A 26,467-nucleotide genomic window follows, 5' to 3' on the forward strand; every position below is an offset into this window, starting at 1 on the left:
AATGAAAGACGTGGGATTAAAGGGTTTTCCAGTTCTTCACAGAGACCACCTGAACCTGCACAGACATCAGCCTGAGCAAGGTGTGCCAGCAGCTGGAGTACTCAACTCTGCTCCCTTCCTGGAGCAGGAGACAAAATGTAATTACTCAGGTATTTCTGCCTTTCTGCAGTAGTTAATTTTCATATTATTCAGAAGGAATCATCCCACTCCTTTTAGGCAAAGCATTAAAAATGGTGCTCTCCAGGCTACATCTTCAATGAGTACTTAAAGGAGAAGGAAGGAGAGAGGGTTAAAGGGAATCATCACAGAACAATTATGAAGGCAATTTGGAAGCCAGTCTGGAAAAACATTGTAACAGAGCCAATAGCTGATTCAAACTGTTACTTTTCTCCTTTGATCACCTGCTCAAACACACTCCTAATCAGCATTTAGTGGAGTCTACAGTTCAGCACATTACTGAACACCTGCATGCAAATGTCAATTCCTCTTTCTGAAAGCTCGCTGTCCTGTGCTGGACTGCAGACCTGTGCTTGCTAACAGAAGGAAATATCTGACAACAGATGACCACCACCTCGAATCCCAAGGAAGAACCAACTGTTTCTTCAGTCCTGCACTGGATTCCAATCCAGACTATTCATAGCTGTATAAACTCTTGAAAGAAACGAAAAGACTGAAAATTTTCATATATGCCTTTCTCAAGGTTTCTCTAGTTAAAAGATGTTGTGATTTCTCTTCTCTTACATCTATTAGCAAAAATAAGTTTTGCAACTTGTCCCTGTAAGGTAACATACCAGACAGAGGAAATGCAGCTCTCACCTGTCCTTGAAATGGAGAATTCCAGGTAATACCTATTCCAGCAAGTGGAGAGATTGCTAGTGCCACCTCTTGGTGAGAAGGGCACAGAAAGACAGCCATTAGCATAATCCCAAGGACACAGCAGGAAAAATAACTTCTGCTTCTAGGAAGTGCTGACCACTCTCTCACTGATATCAAAGCACTTACAAGTATCCTTAGTTTGAGATGTTTAGTATTGAGACCCTCAGCATTGAGATGTCCTGTTTAGTTGGCGGACATGTCTTGTACCCTTGCAGTTAAGCATGTACTTAAATGTCTGCCTGGTGCTAAATCCCAGTTCTATGAAAGCATTAAAAAAAAGTGAAATCTTGTGGAATGTGATTATTCTTCAACTGAAACTGAGAAAATGTTGTGTCTTAAACTTGTCAGGTTTTTAAATATCTTCACTGGGCTGTGATCCAAGTACCTTGCCCGTTTGAACTCTCCAATAGCAACTTAAAGATAATGCTGTTGTGGAGGTTGAGTGTTAATCATTAAGTTTGTGTCAGATTTCATCGTGCAGGAAGACCTGTGGATAAGTGCGTCAACACAAACTCCTAATCACAAGAAACAGAGTTCAAAAGAAAACTAAAATGTAAAAAGAGGATCAGTAAGCACCGCATCAGCGTCAAGTAAGCTTGCATGGTACCATTTATTCTTTACCCTTTTTAAACATCATCTGGAGAATGGTGAGCACATTTAGCTTGCTGAACTGAATCTGTGACTAAGCATATCACAGGACAGATCTGACCTTCATATTGGAAGAAGTTTTTACAATGTTTTCTGTTGATTTCAAAAGAAACTACACATAGGAGTCACAGTGAGGGGAGAAAAGCATGGAGGAAAACTCCATGTGAAAGCGTGTGAACTTCACAAGACATTGTCTTCTCTCATGAAAATGCAGAAGCAATTATCACTTCTGGACTAATATTGCATGCATGAATAGTAGTGAACTGTAAATAAACCCAAATAGCAATACTGAATAGCCACTCAATTTTCAAATAATGATGGAGAAATAGTTGCATTGTGACTACATGTCTACTGAAAAATATATCGACAAAAAGTAGACAATTTTTATTAACTAAGCAATGTTTACAACAAGATTTACTCTTGCAAAAAAAATATTTAAGTGTAGTAGTAAAAGAAGACATGCTAAATAAAAGTAAAGACATTGTCCTACCTTGTTTTAGAATGGTTTTGTTTACAGGGATACCACATCCATGTAATTTTAGGTGGAGGAATACCATACACAGTGCATGTCAGCACTTGTTTGCTGCCTAGTAAATGCAGATTGGGATCAGGGAATGATGACACGGCCTTTTCATATATCTGCGGTTTCACTGGAAAGGGTAAAAATTGGAAAGCTATTAAAAGCAGCTTAATTCCAACATATTGCACGATTATAAAAATACTACATTCTTGCAGTGTGAGTAACAAGAAAAATCCCCAGGAGGCCAAAGGAAAACAGCAGTCCTAAGTCAGATGAGTGGTTAGTAACACATTTAAGTCATCAGGAGCAAATATGTGGCTGCAGAGGACAGAAGCACTTCTAATGAAAACCAGCGTCCATCTTCTGGTTCAAAGATGGGTCTTTCACCCTGCATTTGAGGCTTGAGTTTAGGTCCATGAAGTTAGTAAGAAAACCCACAATGCCCTGATGTGTGCAAGATTGGTGACAATCAAGCTCAGAGAAAACTGAGCATGTCCAGGAGAAGCATGGGAACATGTTGCCACAAACTTACCATTCACAGTAAGAGTGACTGTAAGATTCTTCGACAAGTTCCACTGTCGAATGCTCAGAATTATGGTGTAGTTTCCAGCATCCTCCTCAGCAACATCCTTGATGACTAACGAATAGTCTTTAACCACGTACCGGGCACATTTTTCAGCAGCAGGTAGCCCATCTTTTAACCTGTTTCATGGAATTCCAGAAATCAAAATTCTGAAAAACATTTGTGCTTAAACCACCCATGTTACGTCATATTCCTCAATCTTTGGGAAGGGATGGGATTTCCAGTCTGAGATTCTGTTTACCAAAGGCTTTTCCTTTCCTTTCAAATAAGATTGCTTATATTTGTAAACCACTTTGGAGAATACTATTCTATATATTAAAATTTATAAGAATCTGACTCTTGGGGCTCTGTGGTATTTGAGAGTTGCTGAAAATCGCAACTCTGTCTCTGAAGATTGTTGTCCGTGGCTGTGACCGTCATTTAGTCTAAAAAACAACTATTTTGGCTAAGGGTTGGTCACAGAAATAAAGGTTGCATCATCTTGCACTGGCCATTTCTCTATGACCTCAGAATACATCCTGGGACAAAGTATTACAGTACTCTAAGCACAGCTGTGATTTTAGGAAGAGGAAGAGTAAGTAGATTAGATAAGCACTTAAGAATCAGATATCCTGCTATCAAGTGAATGTTTTTAAAGATAACAGAAAATCAATGTAGAAAGAACTAACTGTTGCTCACACACAGATTCCTGAAGCAAAATATTTTTCTTCGAAGTCTAAACTACAGTGCAAAGTGCATTTTAACAAGCTGCAAGAAGGTTAACATGATGTTAGTAGGAGGTTGCAACACATATTCATTATAATGATGGATTTGATCTAAATGATTCACAGATTTAAGTAAGTTTTTAGGGAAAAAAATGTTATTGTTATTAGATGAGCACTAAAATTTGGTCAAAGGACTTACAGATTCAGGCATTTCACTGTGTGGGTATTTTACAGAACCACAAAATAGCTGCAGCTGAAAAAGCCTTTGGAAATAATTTAATGTCCTGTACAACGCAAGATCAGAAGGTTGTCCAAGACCATTTTCAGTATGGTTTTGTGTATCTCCAAGAATGGAGACTCCACCATCACTCTGGACTATTTATTCCAATGTTTAACCAACCTCAATTTTGAATTAAAAAGATAAAAAAATTGTTACAATGTTTGGAGATCTTTTTCCATTCAGAAGCTTTGGATCTATATGTGTAGTCAATAAACCCAAACACTGGAAAAACAGGAAATTATGTATAAATGGCAGGCATCAGTGTCACACTCACCCCTCAGTTTTCCACATGAAGCCATAAGTGTAAAGGTTTTGTAAAACAGGACAACACTTTTGGAGCAAAATTAATTCCTGGCTATAACATGAACTCCCACTATTCATGTATGTATAGTTCGTGTTCTTAATCAGTCTTGTCATAGACCCTTTGTTAAAGCGCAATTAATTGAGCCAGAGCTACTGGTGTTTTAAATAATTTAAACAAAAAAATCCTTGAGAACATGAATAGATAACATTGTTGCATATGAAAGTGGATTGGATTAATAAAAAAAACCAAAACAACCTGTTCCAAAAATTTCTTAACACAATTTACACAAGACAAAATAAATGATCCAGCGAGTGCTGTGCTGCAGTAGGTCTACAACCTGCAGATCACTGCATAATAATACCAACTTCCATTTTTTTGCAATAGTGCATGTCTGTATGACTCAAGTCAATAATTTATTTTAATGAAAGCCTTCTTTTCTTTCTCTTACTGTCTGAAAAGCAAGTTGAGGTTTCATATCTAGGTCTGAGTAAAGCTGGATGCAACACTTCAGTCAAAGCTGGTAGAGATATTTAGCTGTAGAGCATCCATTGATTTCAAGAGGAGACATATCCAACCTATTTGAGGATCCTAGCTTTTAACTTTCCATATCTCCTTTCTTGCACTTGTGAAATGGAAGTCATGTTTTCATAACCCCAGGCTGATCTGAAACCTCTAAAAAATCCTCCCCAAGTCTATTATAAAAAGAGGTCCAGGATGAATACATGGAAGTAACTGTTGTCCTACCATATAACCTCTGGAGAGGGAAATGCCTTCACTTTCATTGACAAACGATAGGATTTTCTTCCAGCTACAGCCTCCAGCGCAGTTTTTCTTCGACGTTTCAAATTAATGAACATTTTATCTTAAACAAAATAAGAAAATGCTTTGTATTACTGATTTTCTCCCTGCAAAATGAGTAGCTCTACTAAAGAAAATGTGACTCCAAATAAAAATTATCTTTAGTAATTTAGATGCTCCCACATGTTAACAGCAAGAATAGAGCCGAATCTCCTAGACATCTATAAAATATAAGGGAATACCACAAATATTCAAGAAACTGAGAGGCAGTTCCCAGGGCATAAATCTGCTTGGAGAAGATACACTCTAGTCAAATTCACATTGTGTCCAGCCAGAAAAAAAGGCACAAGATATAAAGTGGTCTGTAGTATGTGGGAGGCTGAACTGAGGATGATCAGATGACCTTTCTGCTCTTACAGGCCAAGAATCAATGAATGTTCCAAAAGAAAATATTTTTCCAGAGAGGATTTAAGGGACCTTCAGAGAAATGGCAGAAGAAAAAGCAGAAACTTTCTGTATCATTGGTGAACAGCTGTTTCATCAAACCAACAAATCTTTGTCACTTCACTGGAATAACAACAACCTGCTGGAATTTCTTCTTTTCCATTTCCTCTGCCCCCTATCTCAAGCTCTCTGCCAAGTTGATGGCTTTTACAAGAGGCAATGAAACATAAAATTCATACAATAAATATCTCTTTCTTCCCTGCCAACTTGTGCAAAATAAAATATTCAAAGCATAAAAAAATGCTTGAGCATCCTTTTGATGGTACCCAGGGTGCAATATTTACTCACTTTATGAACTGCATAAGGATGATGGAAATCTATTAAACAAGTTCAACATTTAATCACACCACGTACATTGAAAATAATATGCACAAGACAAATAAGTAGTTTAATTACACAAGTCAAGTTATAAAGATACAGCCCTGATTCCGCAAACCTTTATTCACACAGGTTCTTTCTAATATGGGCATCCTACGGATGGGGCTGCTTATGTGAATGCAGGCTCACTTCAAGAGCCCCAGCTTCTCTGACTCTAATTTTAATCTCCAACTTCTCTGACTTAAATTTTAATTTAAACCTGTCTTTCTGAAAGATGCAGCTTATCTGTTTAAGATACAGTAAGTGATTATCACAATTCATCCTATGTTCCCAGTGCCTTATTCCAGAACATAAACAGAGAAAATGGGCTGAAATTTCTCTCTAAGAATATCAACACAGAGTGCTTAGTCCACACTTCCAGATAGGAGAGGAAAGATACACCACTGAAAATATGTAATAAATCCATTTCTGACCATGAGTCATCTGTTGTAGAGGACACCCACCACCCACTTGGTCTTTAACACCAATGGTGCTCCAAAGATCCTGGCTAGTTCTAATTGTAACAGGGTGTCCCAAAGAAGGTCACTTCCCAAAGAGACCCATTGCAAAAGAAGTATACACTTGAAATAATATCAGAAATTTCCAGATTTCACAGAAGGCCCAGACAAACCATAAGGAACTTGATCAAGGGTCCTGCTGTAAAACCATATTAATTATTTGCATTTTTTGAATGGTCTACCAGCTACCAGCTCCAGGTAGAGTTAGGGTATTTATTTCTTGTTTACTTTTTCATAGAAATGCATAAGAACCATAGAAGCAGAAGTGGGATTCTTCTATTTAAATTACTCTTGTGTTTTTTTCCCCCCCAAACTAGAATTCACCTGATTGTATCTGCTAGAACTGACTGAGGACAACTCCATCATAATATTTAGCATACAAAAGTGATGAAATTGAACATAACACGTCTATTGCCAACAGTACTAAACAGTCATGGAAGAAATGGCACATGTTTTCCCTTCTGGAGTGCCTCCCTCCCTCGTTTCCCTTTCTCTGCCCATGATGGCTTTCACCTTGTGTCACAATGCAAAACCATCACACGACTGACCTTGGTACACGAGCACTGAATATTCCACAGATGTGCACCACCTCTTACCATAAACAATGACTGTTGTGTTGACGGCCTTGATGGATGGCCCGCTCTTCACGTGGCAGGTGTACTGGCCTTTATCAATATCCCGCACTCTGTCGACAATGAGGATGCTGTAAAAAATGTTGGCCTCTGAGTTCTTCTGGTCAATACGCTGCATTACAGAACCTCTTTTCCTTGTCTATAAAAGCCAAAGAAATGAACAAGAAAGAGCTTGATCAAACCAATTTTCATGAGTATTAAGATTTTTATTTTCCTGTACTGCCACCATAACTTAATAAAAAAAAAATCCCAGATGTCTTTGTACAGCACAGATAAGCAACAGATGCTTAACATTTCTGGAAGGTCAACAATAAAAAAATATAAGCAACCTTATAGGGCAATTCATCCCTGTCTTCACCCAAGGTGCCACGGCATCCAAATCAGTATTTTTCCAAAGGGAGGAAGATCCTCCCTTTTCTATAGCCTGTCATATCAACATGTCCAGCTCCTCATTGCCATTGTCCAGCACTGCTCCTAAAAATCCCTGAATCCATGATATGAAGAGCAGCACATAGTTTGGTGTCTGGATTCGGTGCCATGGGGAGCAGACACACAAAAGAAAAGGACATTAACACAAGGAGGGGAGAATTCTGGAAATGCTACAGACGGAAAAGGGACTAGATTTGGCAAAGGAATAGCAGGGTGGAACTGAAGATAATGTGACTCTGAGGAGTTATTTCCTGCAACTCCCCCTCAGCATTTGGCCTCAAAGTTTATTTAACCCAGGACATTGTTGATGTCTTATAAACACTGAGCACCCTTCAGTTACCATCTAAATAAAAACAAAGTACAATTTCACAAGTGTAGTGCCCAGATAGGGCTTGGTAGGGCAGCAATGGGCAGTATAATATATTTGAAGCATTTCTTGTTGCTAAGTTGTTTATTTCTGAGGTGAAAAAATGCCAGGGAAAATGGCTACAGTAAGCAATAAACAATTGCATTAATCTTCCCTATATAATGCAATCATAATTTCAGCCTGTGATTAGATACAATGAGTGACATAATAAATGATCTTGACTTGAATCACCAGCATAAATCAAACTGACATGAAAGAAATGGGAGTTGTAAACCTTAAGCTAATGTCAAATTTCTTATCAGTTTTACACGGACTCCCTGGCAGTTATTCTGTAAGTGACAAATATTTATGAGGATGCTCACAATGTGGGGGGTGGAGAAGCACATTCAAGATCATTCCTGTAGTTGTCAAAACAAGAGAATTGTTCGTGTGACATTTAACAAATGAGATTTTTGCTAGCTAAATCAAAATACCTTTTCCAAACATGCTCAAATCGGGTGCCTGACTGTCTGCCAGTCTTTGGAATGAATGTGTTGAGAAGACAGCCTCACTGAAAATGTTTTTGTCACAAGAGAGAGCCCCTGCCTGGGACGGGGTGATAAATTTCTCTTGTTTCATCAGGTTGAAAAGAAGCTCCCAGAGATGAAACAATTCTAGCGTTTGCTAGTGATTATGCAATATAACCAGAGCACATTGTGTAAACATGTTTACTTATGAAATTAAGCATCAGAAGGAAAAAAAAAGGAAACCTTAAGAGACATGTCAGCAAGGGTCAAAATGATGGAATGCAAACAATGGCAAGCATTCTGAAGCAGAATTCCTCCTGGGATGCTAGATGCAGCATGATCTGTGGGAAACCTCTGGTTTCCTCCTTCCAGCCACAGCACTCACCTCTCCAGGGTAAGTCCATGTCATCTGCACTCTGGTGTTCCAGGCTGCAGTGACAGTGCAGTTAATTGCTAGGCTGTCTCCCTTCAGCAGCTTGACGAGACGTGGGGTGCTTAACTGAACATCAAAAATGGTGTTGGCTGCATGTGACACAGAGGGAGAGCAATTAGTAATGCCAGCAGGGGAGGGTGCTTTCTGAGACACAGGGAGTGGAGAATGCCACCTACTTTCTCTGTGCGTTAGGTACTTGGTGCTGTACGTGTGCCCAGCAATGGTTGTCTCACAGCTCAGGAGCCCGATGAATTTGTAAGTTGCCTTGGGTATTCTGAAGCCTTGCATGCTGTCCCAGATTATTGTCTTGCCATCAGGGATTAGGGTTTCTCGAGGAATCTGGAAGTGCCAAACACACATCAGAAAAACAGCTCATCCTCATGTCTACTCTCTAATCAAAGTAGCCTAGTAAAAAAGGGATGGGGAAAAAGTGCTCAAAAAATGCCAATCAATGTGAAAAGGATGACATTTAATAATGTGGGTTTTTCAAGTCACGTTTTCATCACAAAATAGAGGAAAAGCCTGGGTGAAGAATGCGAATGTTGCATTTGTTTCCAAGATTTCATTATTTATAACAGGATGTAATTTATTACACAATAGATTGACACTACCATTAGCTTCAGCAGTTGGGCTGCTATTCTGTTGGCTCCTGGTTGGCAGCTAAAATGCTCATCTCCAGGAACCATTGCAATTAAGTATCCTGGTTCCAACACAGAGAAACAAATACACACTTTTCAATGGAGATTACAAATGGGCTTAATTTGCTGGCATTTTGTGGCTTTAAGAAATTCCTGCCAGGATTCAATCCATGCATGTCATATTTATTTTGCCAAAAAGACTTAAAAACAAACAAAAATGTTATTGCCATGTGGGATCAAATGTTCACTTTGTCAGCAGTGCAAGTTATCTTTTACGTTATGATCCTTTGTACTTTAAGCCCCTTTTTATAAGGTATCAAGAAAAACCTGAAGAAGTAAAGCCTAACATTGGATCTCAGACAAAACCTCTTATTTTCAGATCATGCTATTTTGTTATACCTTATTCATGGAATAAATGCCACCATTTGGATAGAACAAAGATCAGCCATGAGTACAAAGCCTAAGTACTCTCTCTACTTTGGTAACACCTGTTTCAATGGTAAAAAGAAGATATTTTTAAAGATGGCACAGAGCAGAGTTTAAATGAATTACAGTCATAAGGAAAGATCCCTGGATCAACTAAGCACCTTGCAGCCCATCACTTCCTACTGTGCACCAGTCTCACTGTGTGCCTTCATCTCTTTCTTCCCCTTTATTTGAGCAGAGAGCTTATGTGCTGGACAGCCCTTTCCTTCCTACAAGCAAAGCCAGCATGGATGGCTGTCAGAGGCTGGGGGAAGCATGAATGAAGTCTGTCTCCTTCCCGTGTGGTACAGCTTCTCCCTACAACGTGGCACCCTCGATGCTGCCTGCTCAGCCAATGCAGAAAGACACCCTCGAGACCATACTCACTCATCTCATGCCACTTCCTCCAAAACAACTAAGTTCACGATGAATCAAATAAGCAATAAATACAGAGCACAAAATGACGTGGTAGAATTCCTTATCTTTACAACAGCTGATAAGATGCTATAATAAGCATGCAAATCACAGGGAAATGTGTGTAGCACACGCACAAGCTAAGCACATTACGTTACAGCCTGCTGGCTACCATGCAACAATATCTTGGTCCCGATGAGCTCTGTTGTCATTCCTGTTCTAAACAAAACACATTTTCAACTTTGGTATAACTAGTTAATAGTTATGTTTTCATGAGTTTCGATTGGATTTATCCTCTTCCTGCTTTGGTGAAAATCAAACTATTTCTGAGCATATTTCTGTACAGGTTTTCATGAAGAGAGTGAAGCCAGAGGGTGAGCACCTTCCTAGACTGGTATTCCCCACAGAATGCATTCACTGCTGATTCATTACTTAATTGATATATTACTGACTTTGTATTAGCCTTACTCTAGGAATACAAAAGTAACCAAAACACCCAGAAGAGTCCTATTTTGCAACTTTCAATTTAGTGAGCTGTCTGGATATCCACTAGGCTCACTTATCCTGGAGGCAAATCTTTGCCTGTACAGTTTACTCATCTGACACTTCTCAAAACCAACAGAGCTACATCTTGCTTGTATAATTATTTTGCATCTCTGAGACTAAGAAGTTACACCCAGTCACCTGTGAAAGCATGACACAACACTAAGTTACATGAAAGAATCTTCAGAAAACTGAGGACTCTGACTAGCAAAAGACCACTGTAACATAGCTGGTCTCTGACAAAATCTGTTGAAGGGGAAAAACTCAAGATGTTGCAACAGGTTCCTTTTGGAGGATTGAAATACCAGGACTTTGTCTCAGATGAGGAGATGGATGGAGGCTGGATGATCAGACTACAACCCTTCACAGCTCTGCCCTCTCTCCTTGCTTGCTTCAGCTTCTCACCCAGCTATTCTCCATGCTGCTCTCTGCCAACCACACTGGTTCAGATTACCTGTTTCCCACCCTCAGAGAACCACAGCTGCTCTGCTCTGCCCTAAACCAGCTTTCAGACCACCAACCAGAAACACGGTTTTGTCATCACCATGCTGATCACTGCATGGATGGTACAAGACAGAGGATCCAAGAATAACACCATAATTTAGGTTGGAAGGGACCTCCAGAGGTCATCTGGTTCTGCCCCTATGCAGAGCACAGCCAGTGTAGTTCAAGGTCTTGTCAAAAATCTTGGCCATTTGGTCACCACAGAGAGTAGAAAACCTATGAAGAAAAATCATGCTGTAGCAGTGAGACTTCCACTGAAGGTCCAGAAGATAAATTCAGCTACAATAATAGCTTTCAGATGGGAACCAACAGTGAGTCAGAGGCATTCAAAGAATCAGCTTGTTGTGCTGACTGCAGTAAACATGGAATTTATTGTCTACATACTAATCTGTGTGAGCCCTATCATTGTGGCTCCCAGTGCATTATTGGCCTTTTACCTTCTTTGTACTTTGCTTCAAATGCAACTATTTTTGGTATGGGCTGAGCCTCCTTCTCTGCTCAATCTTTGCTGAATGTTTTTGGTACCTGGTGGCATTAACACAGTACAGCCACATACTGTGTGTGTACATATGGCCAAGAGTTATAGTCAAGCTGTGGTTCCTCACATCTCCAAAGGCAGATTGTATTGGAAAGAGACAACTAAAAGTTTAATTAAAATGTACATTAGCTTCTCGAATGTTTGGCTTTTCTTTCATGTTTCCCCTCCCACCAATCTGGGAAGGATGAGGTGGCATTATTAAGAATTCAGATTGTCTGTGTATGTGAGTCACAACATTCCTTGGGTTTTTTTCCACGTTTTGTTCCTTGTACTGAAGCTTATTTACCTCTATTCCTATGAAAGTCATTGTTTTTATGATGGAGGATCCAAAAGGATTCTCAGTAAACAGATGGATTAAATCATTGTATCAAAAGGTGATACTTTCTCCATTTATAAGATAAGAACAAATCAAGAGGTAAGAGAAGTGCACAGCTTACTTGCAATAAGGTTTATCTTATTTTATGGATCCTAAATGAGGCTGCCAGAATCATGTTGATAGGAATGATGGTTTCAAAAGCTCTGAATATCTAACTATTAAGAATTAGATCAAAACTATTAATTGATTTCACAATTCTTCATATGATAAGGAAAAGGCCATCAGCTCCTGCAGATAAAGGTTATATTGGGACCTGAAGGCTGAATTTGAAATAGGAATTAAAAGCTTCATTGCCCACTTCCCAGTCCATGTTTTATTAGCTTCTTGATTTTTGAAGACCCCTCTCCTATGTTGTATGTGATTGCCATGCTATAAAATACAATCTGCACAGATGTTCAGCCTGAAAATGAAAGCAACACAGTATCTGAAAGGTTTGACTAAGGTAAAGATGAAGTTTGAGTAAAAAAATAGTTTGTAGTTTTGAAGATGGATAATAAACCTTCCCCATATTGGTCCACTAAAACTAAGAAGCAGCACTGCAGAGAAACAAACACTGGAGGCAGGGCTCATGAAACTGTAGGGATTCCTTCCAGAAGAGAGAGATTATTAAAAATATTTTGTATTTTTACTTCCTGGCAATATAGTAGGCAGAACCTAATGACATTAAAGCTGGTATTTTCTTTCCAGTTCCAGAGGACTGCTTTATGAGGACACCAAATTCTTCCTTTATCACTGATGGAAAACACAAAATAGCTCTTGCCATTTCTTCAGTAGTAGTATGCTTGCAGCTGTGGAATGCATTTAAGACATCTCTTAATTGCTCTGTGAGTAAAACCGTGCTGGAATCTTCATATAAGGGTGTCATAGAAGATAAATAAAGTAAGATATGATGTAATGCATTGTAGCTTACATGCTTCAGGAAATTCTAGGATTAATTAAGGAACACATTTATTTTTCCTGGAATGCGAAACATGTAAGCAACCAATCCTTTCTTTCAAGGCTTGGCTCTACCTCCTCTTTCTGCTTCTGAGAGTATTACATCTGGTTTTGATGCTGTAAAGCTGTGCCTTACAATACAAGCCCAAGCTAAAGGCAAGTTGATATTAAAAAAAGAGAGCAGCTATGTTTCAATCTACAAATAAGGATAATTTTTTTAATATTGTTTAATGAGAGAAACCTGACAGGAATTTTCTCAGCTAGAAATCTAATATGCTGAGATTTCAGATGCAACACTACAGTGCCCAAATAAATTCCCACATTACAACACCCCTTCTATGGAATACTAAGTCTCACTTGCTTTTGATTCTATTGCCACACAACCTTGTGCATCTTCTTGCAAGAGAACAGCATGTGTGTGTACCTACACACATAGGGTAACATCCTGGGTCAGATCACTTTTTTTTCTTTGCATTTTGTTCTCTTTCATGGGATTTAACAGATAAAAACCAAGCAGCAAAATCAGTATCTATATTAGTAAAGCAGCACTTGAAAGAATTGATAAAATCTGTGGTTGGTGTAAAGCTCTGCAGTCAAAGAATAGTCAAAGGCTTATGTCTACTAGATAAGCACCTTACTTATTGTGGTATTGTTTGGCAATTGCATGTTATGCTATAAAGAGACAAACCTCCTTTCCTTTTAACAGTGATGAACTTTCATTGCCACTATGTACATAACTCCCTTTATTTAGAAATAAAACTTCTTTGCCAACTCCACCTAATTTTTCAGAAAAAAAAAAGAGGTAACTTTGAAAAAATGCCCCATTCTCTGTCATGATACCAGGTACTTTACTGCATACATATGGTTCTGTTAGCTGTCCATGTAACTCTTAAGGCATCTAGGAGACAAATGTTTTCCCAAAACATGGAAAAAAATTTTTTTTTCTAAAACTAGTCCCACCTCATCAAACTTTGCAGTTTTTCTGCAAAGTTTCCCCACAAAGAAAAGCCATCCCTTGTCTAAGTGTGCTCACATGTAAAAGGAAGCAGCGAAGTCTCTGGTGGGAGTGAGGTAGGGCAAAGGCTTGCAAAGATCCTTGTACAGCCACAGCAAGTCCCCAGGGACTCACCGGCTGTTCCAGAGGACAGAAGAGGAAAAGGGAGGAAGGGCAGGGGAAGAGGTGGGAGGAAATCTCTTCTCCTAACAAGAAATTCCTTCCTGGGCTTAAGAAACCCTTGCCAGTGAGGATTTAATAAAGTAGTAGGAAAAGTTTAAGTTTCTTCAGAAAATTCCCACCCTTTGTAGGAGATTTGATGAAGTCCTTCTGTGCGACTCAAAATGAAGCCTCCAGGGTTGAAATATTCCTGAACACATTGACACCCAGGAACATTGCGTGAGAAATTATAAATTGTTAAAATATTTCAAAAGCATTACAATAGCTGTAAACAAACAAAACTATCATCCACAGTAATACTTTCAGAGCATGCTTGGATAGAGGTACCTTTTTTAAAGTAACAGCAATGTTTGGTTCTGTGACTCTGCATGGAATGATCATTTCTCTTCCTACAGCCATGTTTATTATTTTAGGTATATCACTGTGCATCTCTACAAATGGATTGCTTGTATCTGTAAAAGAAGAAAAAATAAAGGTTAACATGTGAATCTTTTGGCAGTGCATGGGAATTGTAACATTGCATACAGACTTAAAAAAACAGACTAGCCCCATCTGTAATGAAAGGGGTCCTGAAATCAATCTTCTGTTTGCTTTTGTCTAAACATGTTCATCAAACTATTATTAAGTATTTGAAGGTATATGTATCATTCAATAACAGTATCAGTACTTTGAAATCTTCCTTAAATTTCAGGACAGTTAAAGTCCATTTTTTCCATTACAGCAATGCCTCCACTGCTGAGACATGTGCTTCTTCTTTCATGGCATTTGTATCATTTTATCACCAGGAAAAGTAAATATATGGGAAATAAGTTGAAATTCACTTATCAGGAACCCCCTATAAAGCACATCTTCCTGCTGTCTGCAAGGAAATTGATAGGAAAAATTCACACCGACTGCATCAGGAGAGAGAATCTACTGTGATTATCCAGCCATTTTTTCACCTCCGAGAATATGGATGAGAGAGAGTTAATTCTTCTCCTCCTTTCCACTATCACAATACCTATGTGTCTCTTTTTTATGTGACAAGGTAAATGAAAATGCCAGGAAAACATTAATTCCTCTTGAGGCAAAGCTAAAGCTTGGCAGAGTAATTTACCGTCCCTTGAACAATCCCTTTAACAAAGGGCATTGTCATAAATAGCTTGCGCTGGGAACAGGGAACATTGCTGCTGCTATTGTTTGGACCACTTAACAAAGAGGGGCTTAAGCCACAGGCTCTGGCTCCAAATCTTCTTTGCAGGTGTTGAGATCTGAAGTTTCAGTTTGACTCACATTGCAGATAGACTACCTCCAAATTCACATAAGGTTTGGTTTTTAACTCCCAAAAAAAGCAGAACATTAAGATCTTAATTCTGCGCTTATCTACAGCTCTAATGTTTTTTCAGGCAAATCCCATTATTTTCACTCAGTCAAAAATCCTAGAAATAACAATGGAAATCTTTCTTGGATAAGAAATTAGTAAAGTTAGCAAGAAACCAATCCCTTATAAAACCTCAAGCTGCAACACTTGATTTAAGTGTTCTGGCCCCAAACTTCTGCATGTTGACCTACGTTCACTCCAGTAGTTCTTCAAGTAAGTTACTTTTGTTTGTCTTTTAAAAGTATGATATGCACTTCCCAGGGTCATCAAACTGTTCTGCCCTTAGGATCCTCTTTTCTTACTATATGCAATAATATTTTTGTTTGAGACATCAAACAGGAAGGGAAATGGATTCTGCTCTAATTTATACCAGTGAGAATCCTAAGGTAGCAAACCTCAAATGTACTCCAGGATACAGAAAAAATTTTGCTAAAGTGGTTTAATGAAACTGTTACACAAACTTTCTGAAATGAAACCCACAAAGTATTATTTAATAGTAGGTATTAAACGTTCGCTGAGATTGCAAAAGGAACTTATGAGTAATAGAGGATGCATATGTAATAAAAAATGCCCTGAGGACTTGTTAGGCTGACGTTTCCTCTGCAGGACGATTCAAGGAAAGACCAAGAATGAACCTGTTTGTAGCACAGGGAAAAGAACCTTTTTTGTTTCAGGGACTGCAGCCACAGAAGAGGTCACCTGCCCCTTAACATCACCAGACAAACCGATTTACTACTTCCCAAAGACTCGTTTGTCTTTGTCACAAAATTAAGAGATTCTGCCCAAAACCAGCAAACTTTGCAAAGTGGTTTCCTGTACCATAATCTCCAGATCATTGTAAGTGTGAGGAAGAGCTGTTCTGGGGACTGCCGGTGCTGTCTGCAGACAGTATCACCACTGACTGATGCCAGTATCGAGGCAGTGGGGGTTGTGCAGCTCAGACCTCGCAGGATTCCTCCCCGTCCAAAGGCAGGGACAGGAAACCAGCATAAAACACCATGTTTTCTTTCTTCTTCTTCAGTGGAAATGCACGTCCACACCTGAAGAAGCCAACAAAGTGCTGTACGAAAGCGACCGAAACACTCTGGTTGCCCTTGGTGGGCTCCAAGGCTCGGTCACAGCTCTCCTGGCACACTCCCTGCTGAGTGCGCCAAGGCGTCGCCGTGCCCCCGCTATTCGCGTGCAGAGCTCCCATTGACATCACCAGGGACTTCCGCCATGGGCCAGAGGGCAATCGATGGCCCCGAGTGCTCCAAATGTCTTCCTGCTTTTGATTAAAAGAAATACGCATCATGTTTCCTAGCACAGTTTTGTTTTCATAATGAGCATGGAGGCTTTTCCTGATTCCCTTTGATTTTGTTCTCCTTCCATCCTAAAGGCCCTAACGGGACACTCTTGGTGCCTCAAGATCAGAATCTGGTGCAGGCTTTACCAGCCTGGATCAGGCAAAGCTGAACACACAGCAGCACCAGGGCAGGTTATGCCACCTTGGTAGGGTTTGCCAACAACATGGAATTCTTTCTGTCCCCCAAGCAATAGCTCTGCTTGCCTTTTCTTTTTCTCTTTCCTTCCCATCACAATCTCAGTCACTGTCATTATCTCCCACTACATTTCCTCTCAATTTCTTCCTGAGGGGAGGTAAATGAACCTTCCCCACATAGCTAGTTGGCAGCACATCTGGCATGACTTAATTTCCCACCAGCAGTCTTTTGAGCCAGCTTCAGTCAATTCTATGTTCAGAAAGCTCTAGATGTGAAAAGTAACATCACAGATTGACCTATCTTGAAGACGACATCCAGGTTACACATTCAGCTTCATTGGGATTTGGAATGGAAGATCTAAGGGGTGGACCTTGTTTTTATGAATTATTGATTTGGTTTGTTGGTTTGTTTTGTTGGGTTTTTTCCTTCAGAGCTGCCTGTGAGTTTAGAGGAATGAAAGCTGGGTAGCCAGAATATTTACATATGTTAAAGGTTACTTTAAAAATCAGTTTAGTGTATTTTTAAATTATGCCTAGAATGAATGATTGTGCTCTGGGTTGACTGTGTTCCTTACAATATCTCTCAGTTACAATCAACATGAAACCACAAAGAGCGCTCATGAAATCACAAAATCCATGAAGGTCATTTGCTATATTGTTAAAGAGCATAAATAGCAGCTTTTTTGCTAATCTAGTTGGCAGCCAGATAAAAATGTGATAAGAGACTTAGCACAAGCAATATTATGTCTGGTATCAGTAACCTGTCTAGGCTATTTATGGGGTTTGCACAAACAAACTAAATTAGCTAACACTGAAATGCCAAATTCAGAAACAGTGGAGAAGGTTTTTCTTTCCACAAGCTTCAGCTACTGTTCTTGGGTTTGTTTTGTTTTTAATAATCTGAGCTATGTAAGTCAGAGGACTTATACATACATTTGCAAGAAGAAAAGTCTCTGCAGGAAAATCTAAGCTCCTTGAAATCTCTAGAAGCTTATCCTCTGAAGTTCTTCCAAAACACCTGCTTACACTTGGCTCATCCTTAAGAAACTTTTCAGGCTAAAAGGGGTGAATATTTTCATCACATTCACATAACACCCTTTTCCCCCATGCATGTGAAAAGGACCACAGTCTTTAGTAAAGAACACACATGCAGACTTCATTGAAGTTCATGGGCCAATTGCCACATTCCCTCTCCATTGAAGGGATTAAACCTCCTTAACTTTATTTATCCCAGATAAATTATTGGGGCTGTTCAGAAGTAATTCCAAAAGAATCTTGCACATCTACAATACAGACATTTCTCACTGAGCTAGGAGCCAAACCACTGGTGTTGTCCCTGGTGAGAAAAAGGGAATTTTGCAATGGGACTCATCTGACCAGTTTTAGACATCTGCTTTACCATGAGATGAATCATGCCCTAGGAAATGTGTCTGTTGAACTGGCTCATATGCCTAATTTCCTTAAAGAAAAACAATCCCATTTTGTATGTCTTATGCTAGAAGAAAGGTTGTTACTCTTGCCTCTTGTAAACCTGTTAAATAACACCCTTCAAATACAAAGTATGTCTAAACCTTGAAAGAAAACCTGAGATATAAAGTATTCCCCTTCTTTTTTGTTCTTATTTCTTTTACCTGGACTTGTATGATGATTATATCTAGAGCACAGTCCAACACAAAGAATTTCTAATACAATTTTACAATAATTTTTAGGCAAGATTGGTTTGTTTTACTTTGAGACTAGTTATGCTATGCTATTGTCAACATAGGAACATAACACAAATAAAACACAGTTTAAAATCTCCAGGAAAAACAGTCATATCACCCAGGAAATCCACGACAGAGCTATTACTATGCTCAGCAAGCAATCCTTAGAAAGGCTAATGGATATTAGGAATGCTCTTTCAGATGTATCCCTCCATTGTGGTGGCTCACCCTGGAAAACTGTTTGTTTCAGTAGAAGCTGTGAGCCTTGGTGAGGGAGCAGGACCATGGAGGGGTCAGTGCAGAGTGTTGGATGCTGCCAAAGCGTCTGCACATGCTCCGCTCCTCATGGTGTCCTGTGATACGGAGTCCATGCACACGCAATGACAAAAGCGCGGCAATTATAGGCCATTGACGTCAGCAAGTCCTAGAGGTCTCTGTTTTGTAACAGGAACCTCATTAGAACCTAAAAATGTGTCCGCATACTTGATACAGCTGCAACATAGTTTAATTCCAACAAGTTTCCTCTTCATAACAGAAGCGCTATCATAGTATCAACTCTGACAGTGTAAGCCAAAACCATAATGCTCATGCGTTAAAACTGTGCCAAAAGCAAAGACAAAAAAAAGGCATGGAGAGGAAGAGTTTCCCAGGCCTGAGTAGGTTATTTTACCAGTGTGCTATTTGTAAATAAGAAGGAAAAAGAAGAAAATTCTCCCTTTCTGTTAGGTCTCAGGATGTTTTGTCTTACTGCTTTTTTTACACGTTGAATTATTTTGACTTTGATGCTTCTGATTTAAAGAGACTCTTTTGCAGAACTCTTTGGATACCCTCCATGTTCTGCAACAATAGTATCTTTAGGATTGTGGGAGTCAATTCATTCAAGCTAAATCTTAAATGCATGTCAGTTCTGGGTCTGGATCCAGCTATCTGTCAGCAGGAGGACCTCCCAGGGAGGTGCCCAGGAAGATCTAAAACACTCAGAATCTGCAGCATACAACTTTAGTGTTTGAAAATGAACTCAGAATCCCAGATGTTTTGGGATTTCATTTTGAACAACTCCCTAATGATAAAGCCCTTCATTTTGGACTGCTGAGCCCAAGACACACATCAAACCAAATACATATAGCTAGTGGGCATGTTTGACATTCTAGCCATTGGTGAGCACAGGTACTCTCAGGACCTGTACCTTTAATTACACAGCTCTGATTTGCCTCACCTGGCTTAAACCCTCTCAAAGCAAGAAATTTATTCTAAGTTTGTTTTCCAGATTTCTTGAAAATTAGGTGATGAATAGTACATACCAGAAGTTTCTTTTATTCTCTGTTAAGTAGAGAAAGAGAATAGACAACTAACACAGCCTAGAGGTCTGATTTTAAAACATGTCTCATTTTGCAAGGAAAAGCAAGTGACTAGAAGATGTACACCACAGGATTATGAGAAAAGACAAGGAGAGGGACAACACTGACTAGGAAATGGGCTACTGCCTCAGAGCCAAATAGTTTTACTTTGAGAAGAATTCTGTTCTCTGTTGCAGCAGAATTAAGATTTTACTCTTGTATATTTCTTGCCGAAAGCAGTCTTCATCGCAGAAAATAGCAACACTCCAACTTGAATCACAGTTTGCTTAAATTCATGCAAAAATCTAACTTTGATAAATCAATGTAATTGAACTTGCAAGCTTTTTCTCTGTCATTTCATGGGAGCAATTGTTCAAAGGCAAGAAATTATGAGAGTAGAGAATTAAGAGTACTACACATTTTTGAAGACAGGGAATGAGCTCCAGCAATTGAAAAGTGCCTTGGAGATATTGGGACAAAGCAGACAGAAAGAAAAGCCCTTAGTACTGTCCCCAGGGCAATTTACATAGGATTCAGAACAGCCTGCTGATAATTTGGTGTTTCTTAAATGTCTTTATTCCATCATTATCTCTTTTCAAGCAGAAAATTCCCCATGCCTCACTGCAATGTATGCAGTGAGCGTTCATTGCAAATCTTTTCTTTTTACTGTTAGGCTGTATTTTCCCTTACAAAACAAAACTCTGAGCAGTTCTGGGTCCGAGACAGTGGAGAAATTGGCAAAGAGGCTTTGCTTCATTTCAGATTTTTCCCATGGCTCGTGGGGAAAGTCAGGCCATCAGTTTTCTTGAGGCAGAGATGAAGGCTCTTAAGAGAATTAATTTCCCTTGCTTAATGTCTCAATTCCTGAGCTGTGTGGGGTCAAGAGTTGTGGAGACACTCTGCGCACTCACTCCCCTCTGCAACTCAGTAGTGACCTCTCCAGCTGAAAGAGGGGTGGTGTCAGGACTAGCTCCTCCAAGGCAAGTCACCAGCCTGCCTCTCCTTGGCCCCTAAAAACAGGACTTCAGAAATGCTTCAAGTCATCCTGGGGCCTGTGGGACTTGCAGTCTCCTTCTCATTGCCTTGTGTCTTGTTTTTTCTATACCAGATCATTTTCTGCTGAAGCTTACATTCATCACTGAACCAAAGGACTTATTTTTATTGTGGTCTGGTCTTCGGACTTTTTTTTTTAATCCAGTTCATATTCAGTATCACTCCAATTACGGAAATGAAGAACATTTTTAAAACAATAAGTGATGACTTCCTGTACAAACAATATCAACTTTCCTGATTCGGATTCTGTGTTTGTAAATAGCAACTATTTGTTCTCATCTGCAGCATGCTAAGACATGGGAAACAGGCACCTTGGTGATCCACATGGAGCTAATATGGGAAATGGACTGACACAACGTCCTGTCACAGGAAACAATACAAGACTAGGAGGGACCCAAATTTCACAAATGTTTATTTCCTAAACACCCACGAATTAATGCAAAGTAAAACTAAACTCAGGAAAGAGAGTCTTCACAGAGGACTTTGTTACCCCCATCTAAGCCCCACTGGAGCTAGATAATTGAATTCCATGCACGTTTACAGAAACAGGGACCCATATTAAGAGACAGGTAGAAAAGACATAGGGATAATGAGATAGCATGGAGAAAGAAAATACTTTTTCTAATGCACACTTATCATAAAGAGTGAATTTTGGTACTCAGTATCTTGTTTCTTTCTAACTTACTCAACAATTCTTCCGGAAACGGTAAAGTTTTGGAAGACTAATAGACCTTTCTCCACCTTAGTGCAGAGTGACACTTCCAACAGGCATTAAAGGAGCAGTTACCTTGCAGCCTCTCTCATTATCCATAGTTTTCCCTAATTTTCAGGTGTGCTTCCTGGGACAGAATTAACACTTCAATCCTAAGAAATTTGTTTTCAGTCAAAATGATTGCCAAATTCAGAAAACTAACATGCCAGAGAGGTCTAAGGTTGCTACAGGTTTGTTCCTTAAACATTCTACTTCTTTTTTGGCAATTAAGATAGGTGGAGTTATAAAATCTAGCCATCTCTTCAACAGTGACATCAAGATTTGTGACTGAATGTCCTTGAAAAACCAACAAAACCAAGACACTCAGACAGACTTCTTTAAATGATTAGAGGGAATGGAAGGATAGGGGTTGGCGTGGGACTGTCCTAAAACAATTTCCACAATGATACACTTCTCCTCCATCACCATGAGAATTCTGCAGATAACCTTGGTTTACAATCATCTGATTGAAGGTGCCTTTTAAATGCAGGGAGGTCATGTACAAGTTGGGAAGCAGTGAAGAGTTAGAAGACTGGTTGTGTCTCTCTTTTGTAAAAATTTAGGATCCAGAAAAATTAACTCTTCAAACAGGTAAGAGACCCAGAGAACGCAAAGGCATCCCTTGTATGGTAAAGGCAGTTTAGCAGAGGTCCTTCTCATGTGCTGAATGGAGAGGATTGTGGGTAGGTCTCAGACAGGGATGATATCCAAGGTGGGAGGTCCAAGAAGGTCCCGTGATGGGAAACTTGTAAAAGGCATCTGAGGAGATTGTACATTTCCCTAGGCTGCAGGCTGTTGGTCACTAAATGAATATCCTACTTTGGCTATTCTTCCATGGATGCATCTGTTGTTGGATTTGCAGAGAATTATATGAAAAGAGCAGCATATTTCAGATGAGGGAAAGTATGATGAACAGCATGAACAGCCAATAGTACGCAATAAAGCAACACACAGTAATGGGGAGAGCTACCTTATTTTCTATCAGTGTAGTGAGAGGTCCACCTCATTCTGCTTTTTCACAGTGCCAGTCTCACTCTTCATATCACAAAATGAAAACAAAGGCTAATTCACTCTGATGTGAACTCATTAGATGCAACAGACCCAGAATTTGGAAAACTTCCAGTTGTACATTCTCTGTAACATGGGCTTTTAAAACCTGTGAGTCCTGAAATACTACAGTAATCTATTAATTTTACTCTGTAAAAATAAGGAAAAACTTATTAATTAAGTATTAATTAAGTCCCTAAAGTATAAATAATTTGTTCTTTTATTGTTGAGTCTATTGCATTCAACTCTTCTCAGAAGTGTCTGATTAATACCCTGGAAGGAAACAGGATCAGAAAGAAATTTCTTTTATAGTCTAACTGACCTAATTCCAGCACTTCCCATACATTACACAATACTTGTTTGCTGAACACAAATCTGTTAAATTTTAATTTTCCATTTATTTTAGATTTTTTTTTCAATCTGTGTGACATGGACTACAGAGGACATTTTTGATTAGGATTTCACATGCAAATAGTAATTTTCTGCAGCATGAGGCAAGTCAGTGATCTGACAGACAGCTTTAACATCCTTCAGCTGCCTAGAAATCACATCACATCACCTAGGATACAGTTTCTGATACCTATTTCACATATACACTTGTAGTCTACTTCCAGCTGGACTCCTGTTTTCTCTAGGCAAATGGTTGGATTGGGTCTTTTTGTTGCTTCTTTTTTTTTTTTTTCCTAACTGATAAAATATTACCATTTGCATTTGCAAGTTCTGAGAAAGAAGATTTTATACATTAATTGGCAAATTAACATTATGGAAGGCTGAAAATGTCATTCAAAACTCAGCCCCAGCTGAACTGCCTTACTTTTCCACTTTGCTGTATTGCAGAGGGAGTACCAGGAAGTGTCAAAAAAACTTAATCTTACCGTTAATAAATACATAGACTGTAGATTCCTTCTTCTTTTTTGCTGGACTTGTGGGGTATTTGCAGCTATATTTTCCAGTGTCACTTGCTTGAGTTCTGCTCAAGGTCAGACTGCTGCAGGACTGCTTCCCATTCCTTCCACAGGCATATTTAATTACTTTCAGCCTTTTGCTATCCTTGCTAAGAGTTTCAGGCAAAGACCATGAATGAACCATTTCCCCCCTGCAAACACAGATAAGGAAGCAGAAACAATTATGCTGGGCTGCAATTATATAGCTCCAGTTCCCAAGCTTTCTTTTTTATTATATCAGGCTATTTATGGGGTTCTCTTTTATCTTGTTTTCCAAAAACAACAACAGAAACAACAAAGAACTATTAAACAATTGCCATTGAAGTTCACTCCCCACCTTTCCCCACAACACAAGGTTTAATTTTTTTTCTAATTTCAGTTACAAAAAAAAAGAAAGTGTCAGGTGTATGAAGTCCCTGCCAAATTATCATAATCCAACTCAGTTGCTTACCTGCAGGTGAGATTTAAAGTCTGGCCGGCTTGAACAACGTGCTGTACGCCATTTATGCTCAGCTCAGGAACTTTTAGTTTTGATCCTGAACTAGATCCTAGAAAAACAAAGAAAAAAACCAAAACATTAACAAAGTCAAATACTTCTGCTTCCAGTCCACTCACATGTATGCTGTTATACTGGAAAGGAAAACTGTGCCTCTCTCACCACACATACTCTCTTCCTTCGAGCAAAGTTCTGTTGCCCTGACTCAGGACTCAAATAACCTTCCAGCAGCATTACTCAGGAAAGAAAATAGAATTGAAAGCTATCAGTCAATGACTTTGCTCTCAAATTTTTCACTGAACATATCATGAAGAAATTTGAGGACCTCATGGATCCACGTTTCACCAAGGAAGTGTGCCCCCAGAACCACTGGCTGCATTTCCTCAGGAAGCACGGCCATGGCAGCCCCTTCAATGGGAAGGGTAAATTCAGCCACTCCCAAGGCAAGAGCCACATACTGACTCCTAAGATAGCGAAATCCCTCTCAAACAACTTGCTGCAAAGCTGAAACTGATGTGGAAGGAATGAAATGCATTAAGGGTCTTCCCTTTCTGACTGAAGGATCACAGCACTCTTACTTATGGTCCCTCACCAGCTTGTGGGCTTCCTGTCAACAAAGCAGTATCAAAAGGTAGACCTTTACAGTAAATTTTTAGAACAAGATCAAGACACCTTCCAGACCAGATTTCCTGCTTATTTGAGAAAGCAAGCATGTTGTTGTGGCCAGATTCTGGCATAGGTGAAAGCCTTGGTGTCAGTATAACATGAGGTGGCTTGGGACAGTTGAAACCATCCAGGTGGGCTTTGTGAAGTCTACATGAAGGCATTTTTAAGAAGACCATGAAAAAGCCCCATGGTCAGAAAACCAGAAGAGCATGAGGTCTTCCCTCTCATCAAGTCAGGAGGTGCTGGCTGGAAAGACATCATGATTTATCTTTGCCCTATAATAGGCTACGGCCACAAAAGCTTTCATGGCAAGCTGACAGAAGAACATGCCTTAGGGAAGAAGCAGTGCTTGATCCATCCCACTGCCCTTGCACTGACAGCAAAATGTTCCAGAAGACGGGAACACAATGTAAAAATATTTCAAAACAGTTAAAAGTTGAAAACCAGTTGTAGTCTAATCAGAACTCAAGTGTAATTTGTAAATATTTCAGTGTTGAGAGAGAGCAACAGCAACTACCCCAAACCACTTTACTCCAAGAGAAACTATTACCTTGTCAACATATGGGAGAAAGGCCATCTCATAGTGAAGGGTTTTCTTCTACAAGAAGATTTTTCTTCTAGAACTCAGTCAAGTACAGTTTTAGCTTAGCTGTTTTAAATCTTTCCAAGAGGTCCCCTGCACAGCCAAGTATGAGCAGCTATATGTACCAAACATAGTAGAAATACATGAATCTTTCCTGGGGCTACGTATCAGAAACACCTCCCTCTTTTGTTGACTAGAGAAGGATCTTTTGGACGCCAGTTCCTGCTGAGATTGGTGACTAAAATTTGGATGTACAAACATATCAAAGTCAATGGCTGCTCCAAATTCAGGAGCTTTCTTTTTAGCCCTGGATATCTTACTTAAGATGTGGCTCCAGTAGTTTTCCATATATTCTATCATCTGTGCCAATTCAAATCAAGATTTAACAGGTACACTTGAACATAGACGTAAATAAAATTATAGTTCACTTGCACAAGCTGCAAGCAAGGGCATAACAACTTTTCAGAATAAAGAGATCTTCTAGACTGCACCTCAAATAACACCATCGATTTGAATGGTGAGACTGTACATATACATAGACTTCCTTTGCGATTTGTCTAGACAATCATATTTCTAACTAGAAATTAATATATTCTGGCAGCTGGTTAGAGGGGAGAAAAATGGTGTAGCAAATCTCTGAAAAATTAATTGTTATGTGATATGCATTGCAAACATACATTTCTCACACCTGCCCTTTAGGAATCTCAACTCCAAAGGGCTGGTTCCTCCAAAGTGTGCTCTGTGCTTTTATGGATAGTCTCCCATAGATGCTTACAGCCTATGAGTCTTCTCATTCACCATTCTGAAACAATGCCTCTGAGGCTAATCACTGAGAAATTGAGATAAGATGTTACAACAGCCTAGGCAGCTGCTTGGAGAGCAACCCAGGCACTCTCGTTGAGAGGGTTTGTCAACATCCTCTAGCTAAACAATCTGATGGTTTTGTGAAACTCCCACATTCCCTCATTTCATTTGCATTCCTCTTGTCATCCCAGAATTG

General features: G+C 39.4%; 1 protein-coding gene across 1 annotated transcript in view; it reads right to left on the reverse strand.

Annotated features, from left to right (window-relative positions):
- The window catches only part of FLT1 (fms related receptor tyrosine kinase 1), a 110,668-nt gene that overhangs the window by 70,932 nt on the left and 13,269 nt on the right, over positions 1-26,467 (reverse strand). The window contains exons 2-10 of the mRNA XM_038138267.1: positions 24,174-24,270; positions 23,654-23,874; positions 14,375-14,499; positions 8,636-8,798; positions 8,412-8,548; positions 6,689-6,863; positions 4,660-4,777; positions 2,577-2,746; positions 2,015-2,174 (exon numbers count right to left, since the gene is read on the reverse strand). Coding sequence (XP_037994195.1) covers positions 2,015-2,174; positions 2,577-2,746; positions 4,660-4,777; positions 6,689-6,863; positions 8,412-8,548; positions 8,636-8,798; positions 14,375-14,499; positions 23,654-23,874; positions 24,174-24,270 — 1,366 coding nt within the window. The remainder of the gene's footprint in view (positions 1-2,014; positions 2,175-2,576; positions 2,747-4,659; positions 4,778-6,688; positions 6,864-8,411; positions 8,549-8,635; positions 8,799-14,374; positions 14,500-23,653; positions 23,875-24,173; positions 24,271-26,467) is intronic.

Source organism: Motacilla alba, chromosome 1 (genome assembly GCF_015832195.1).
Source record: "Motacilla alba alba isolate MOTALB_02 chromosome 1, Motacilla_alba_V1.0_pri, whole genome shotgun sequence".
NCBI classification, from domain to species: domain Eukaryota; kingdom Metazoa; phylum Chordata; class Aves; order Passeriformes; family Motacillidae; genus Motacilla; species Motacilla alba.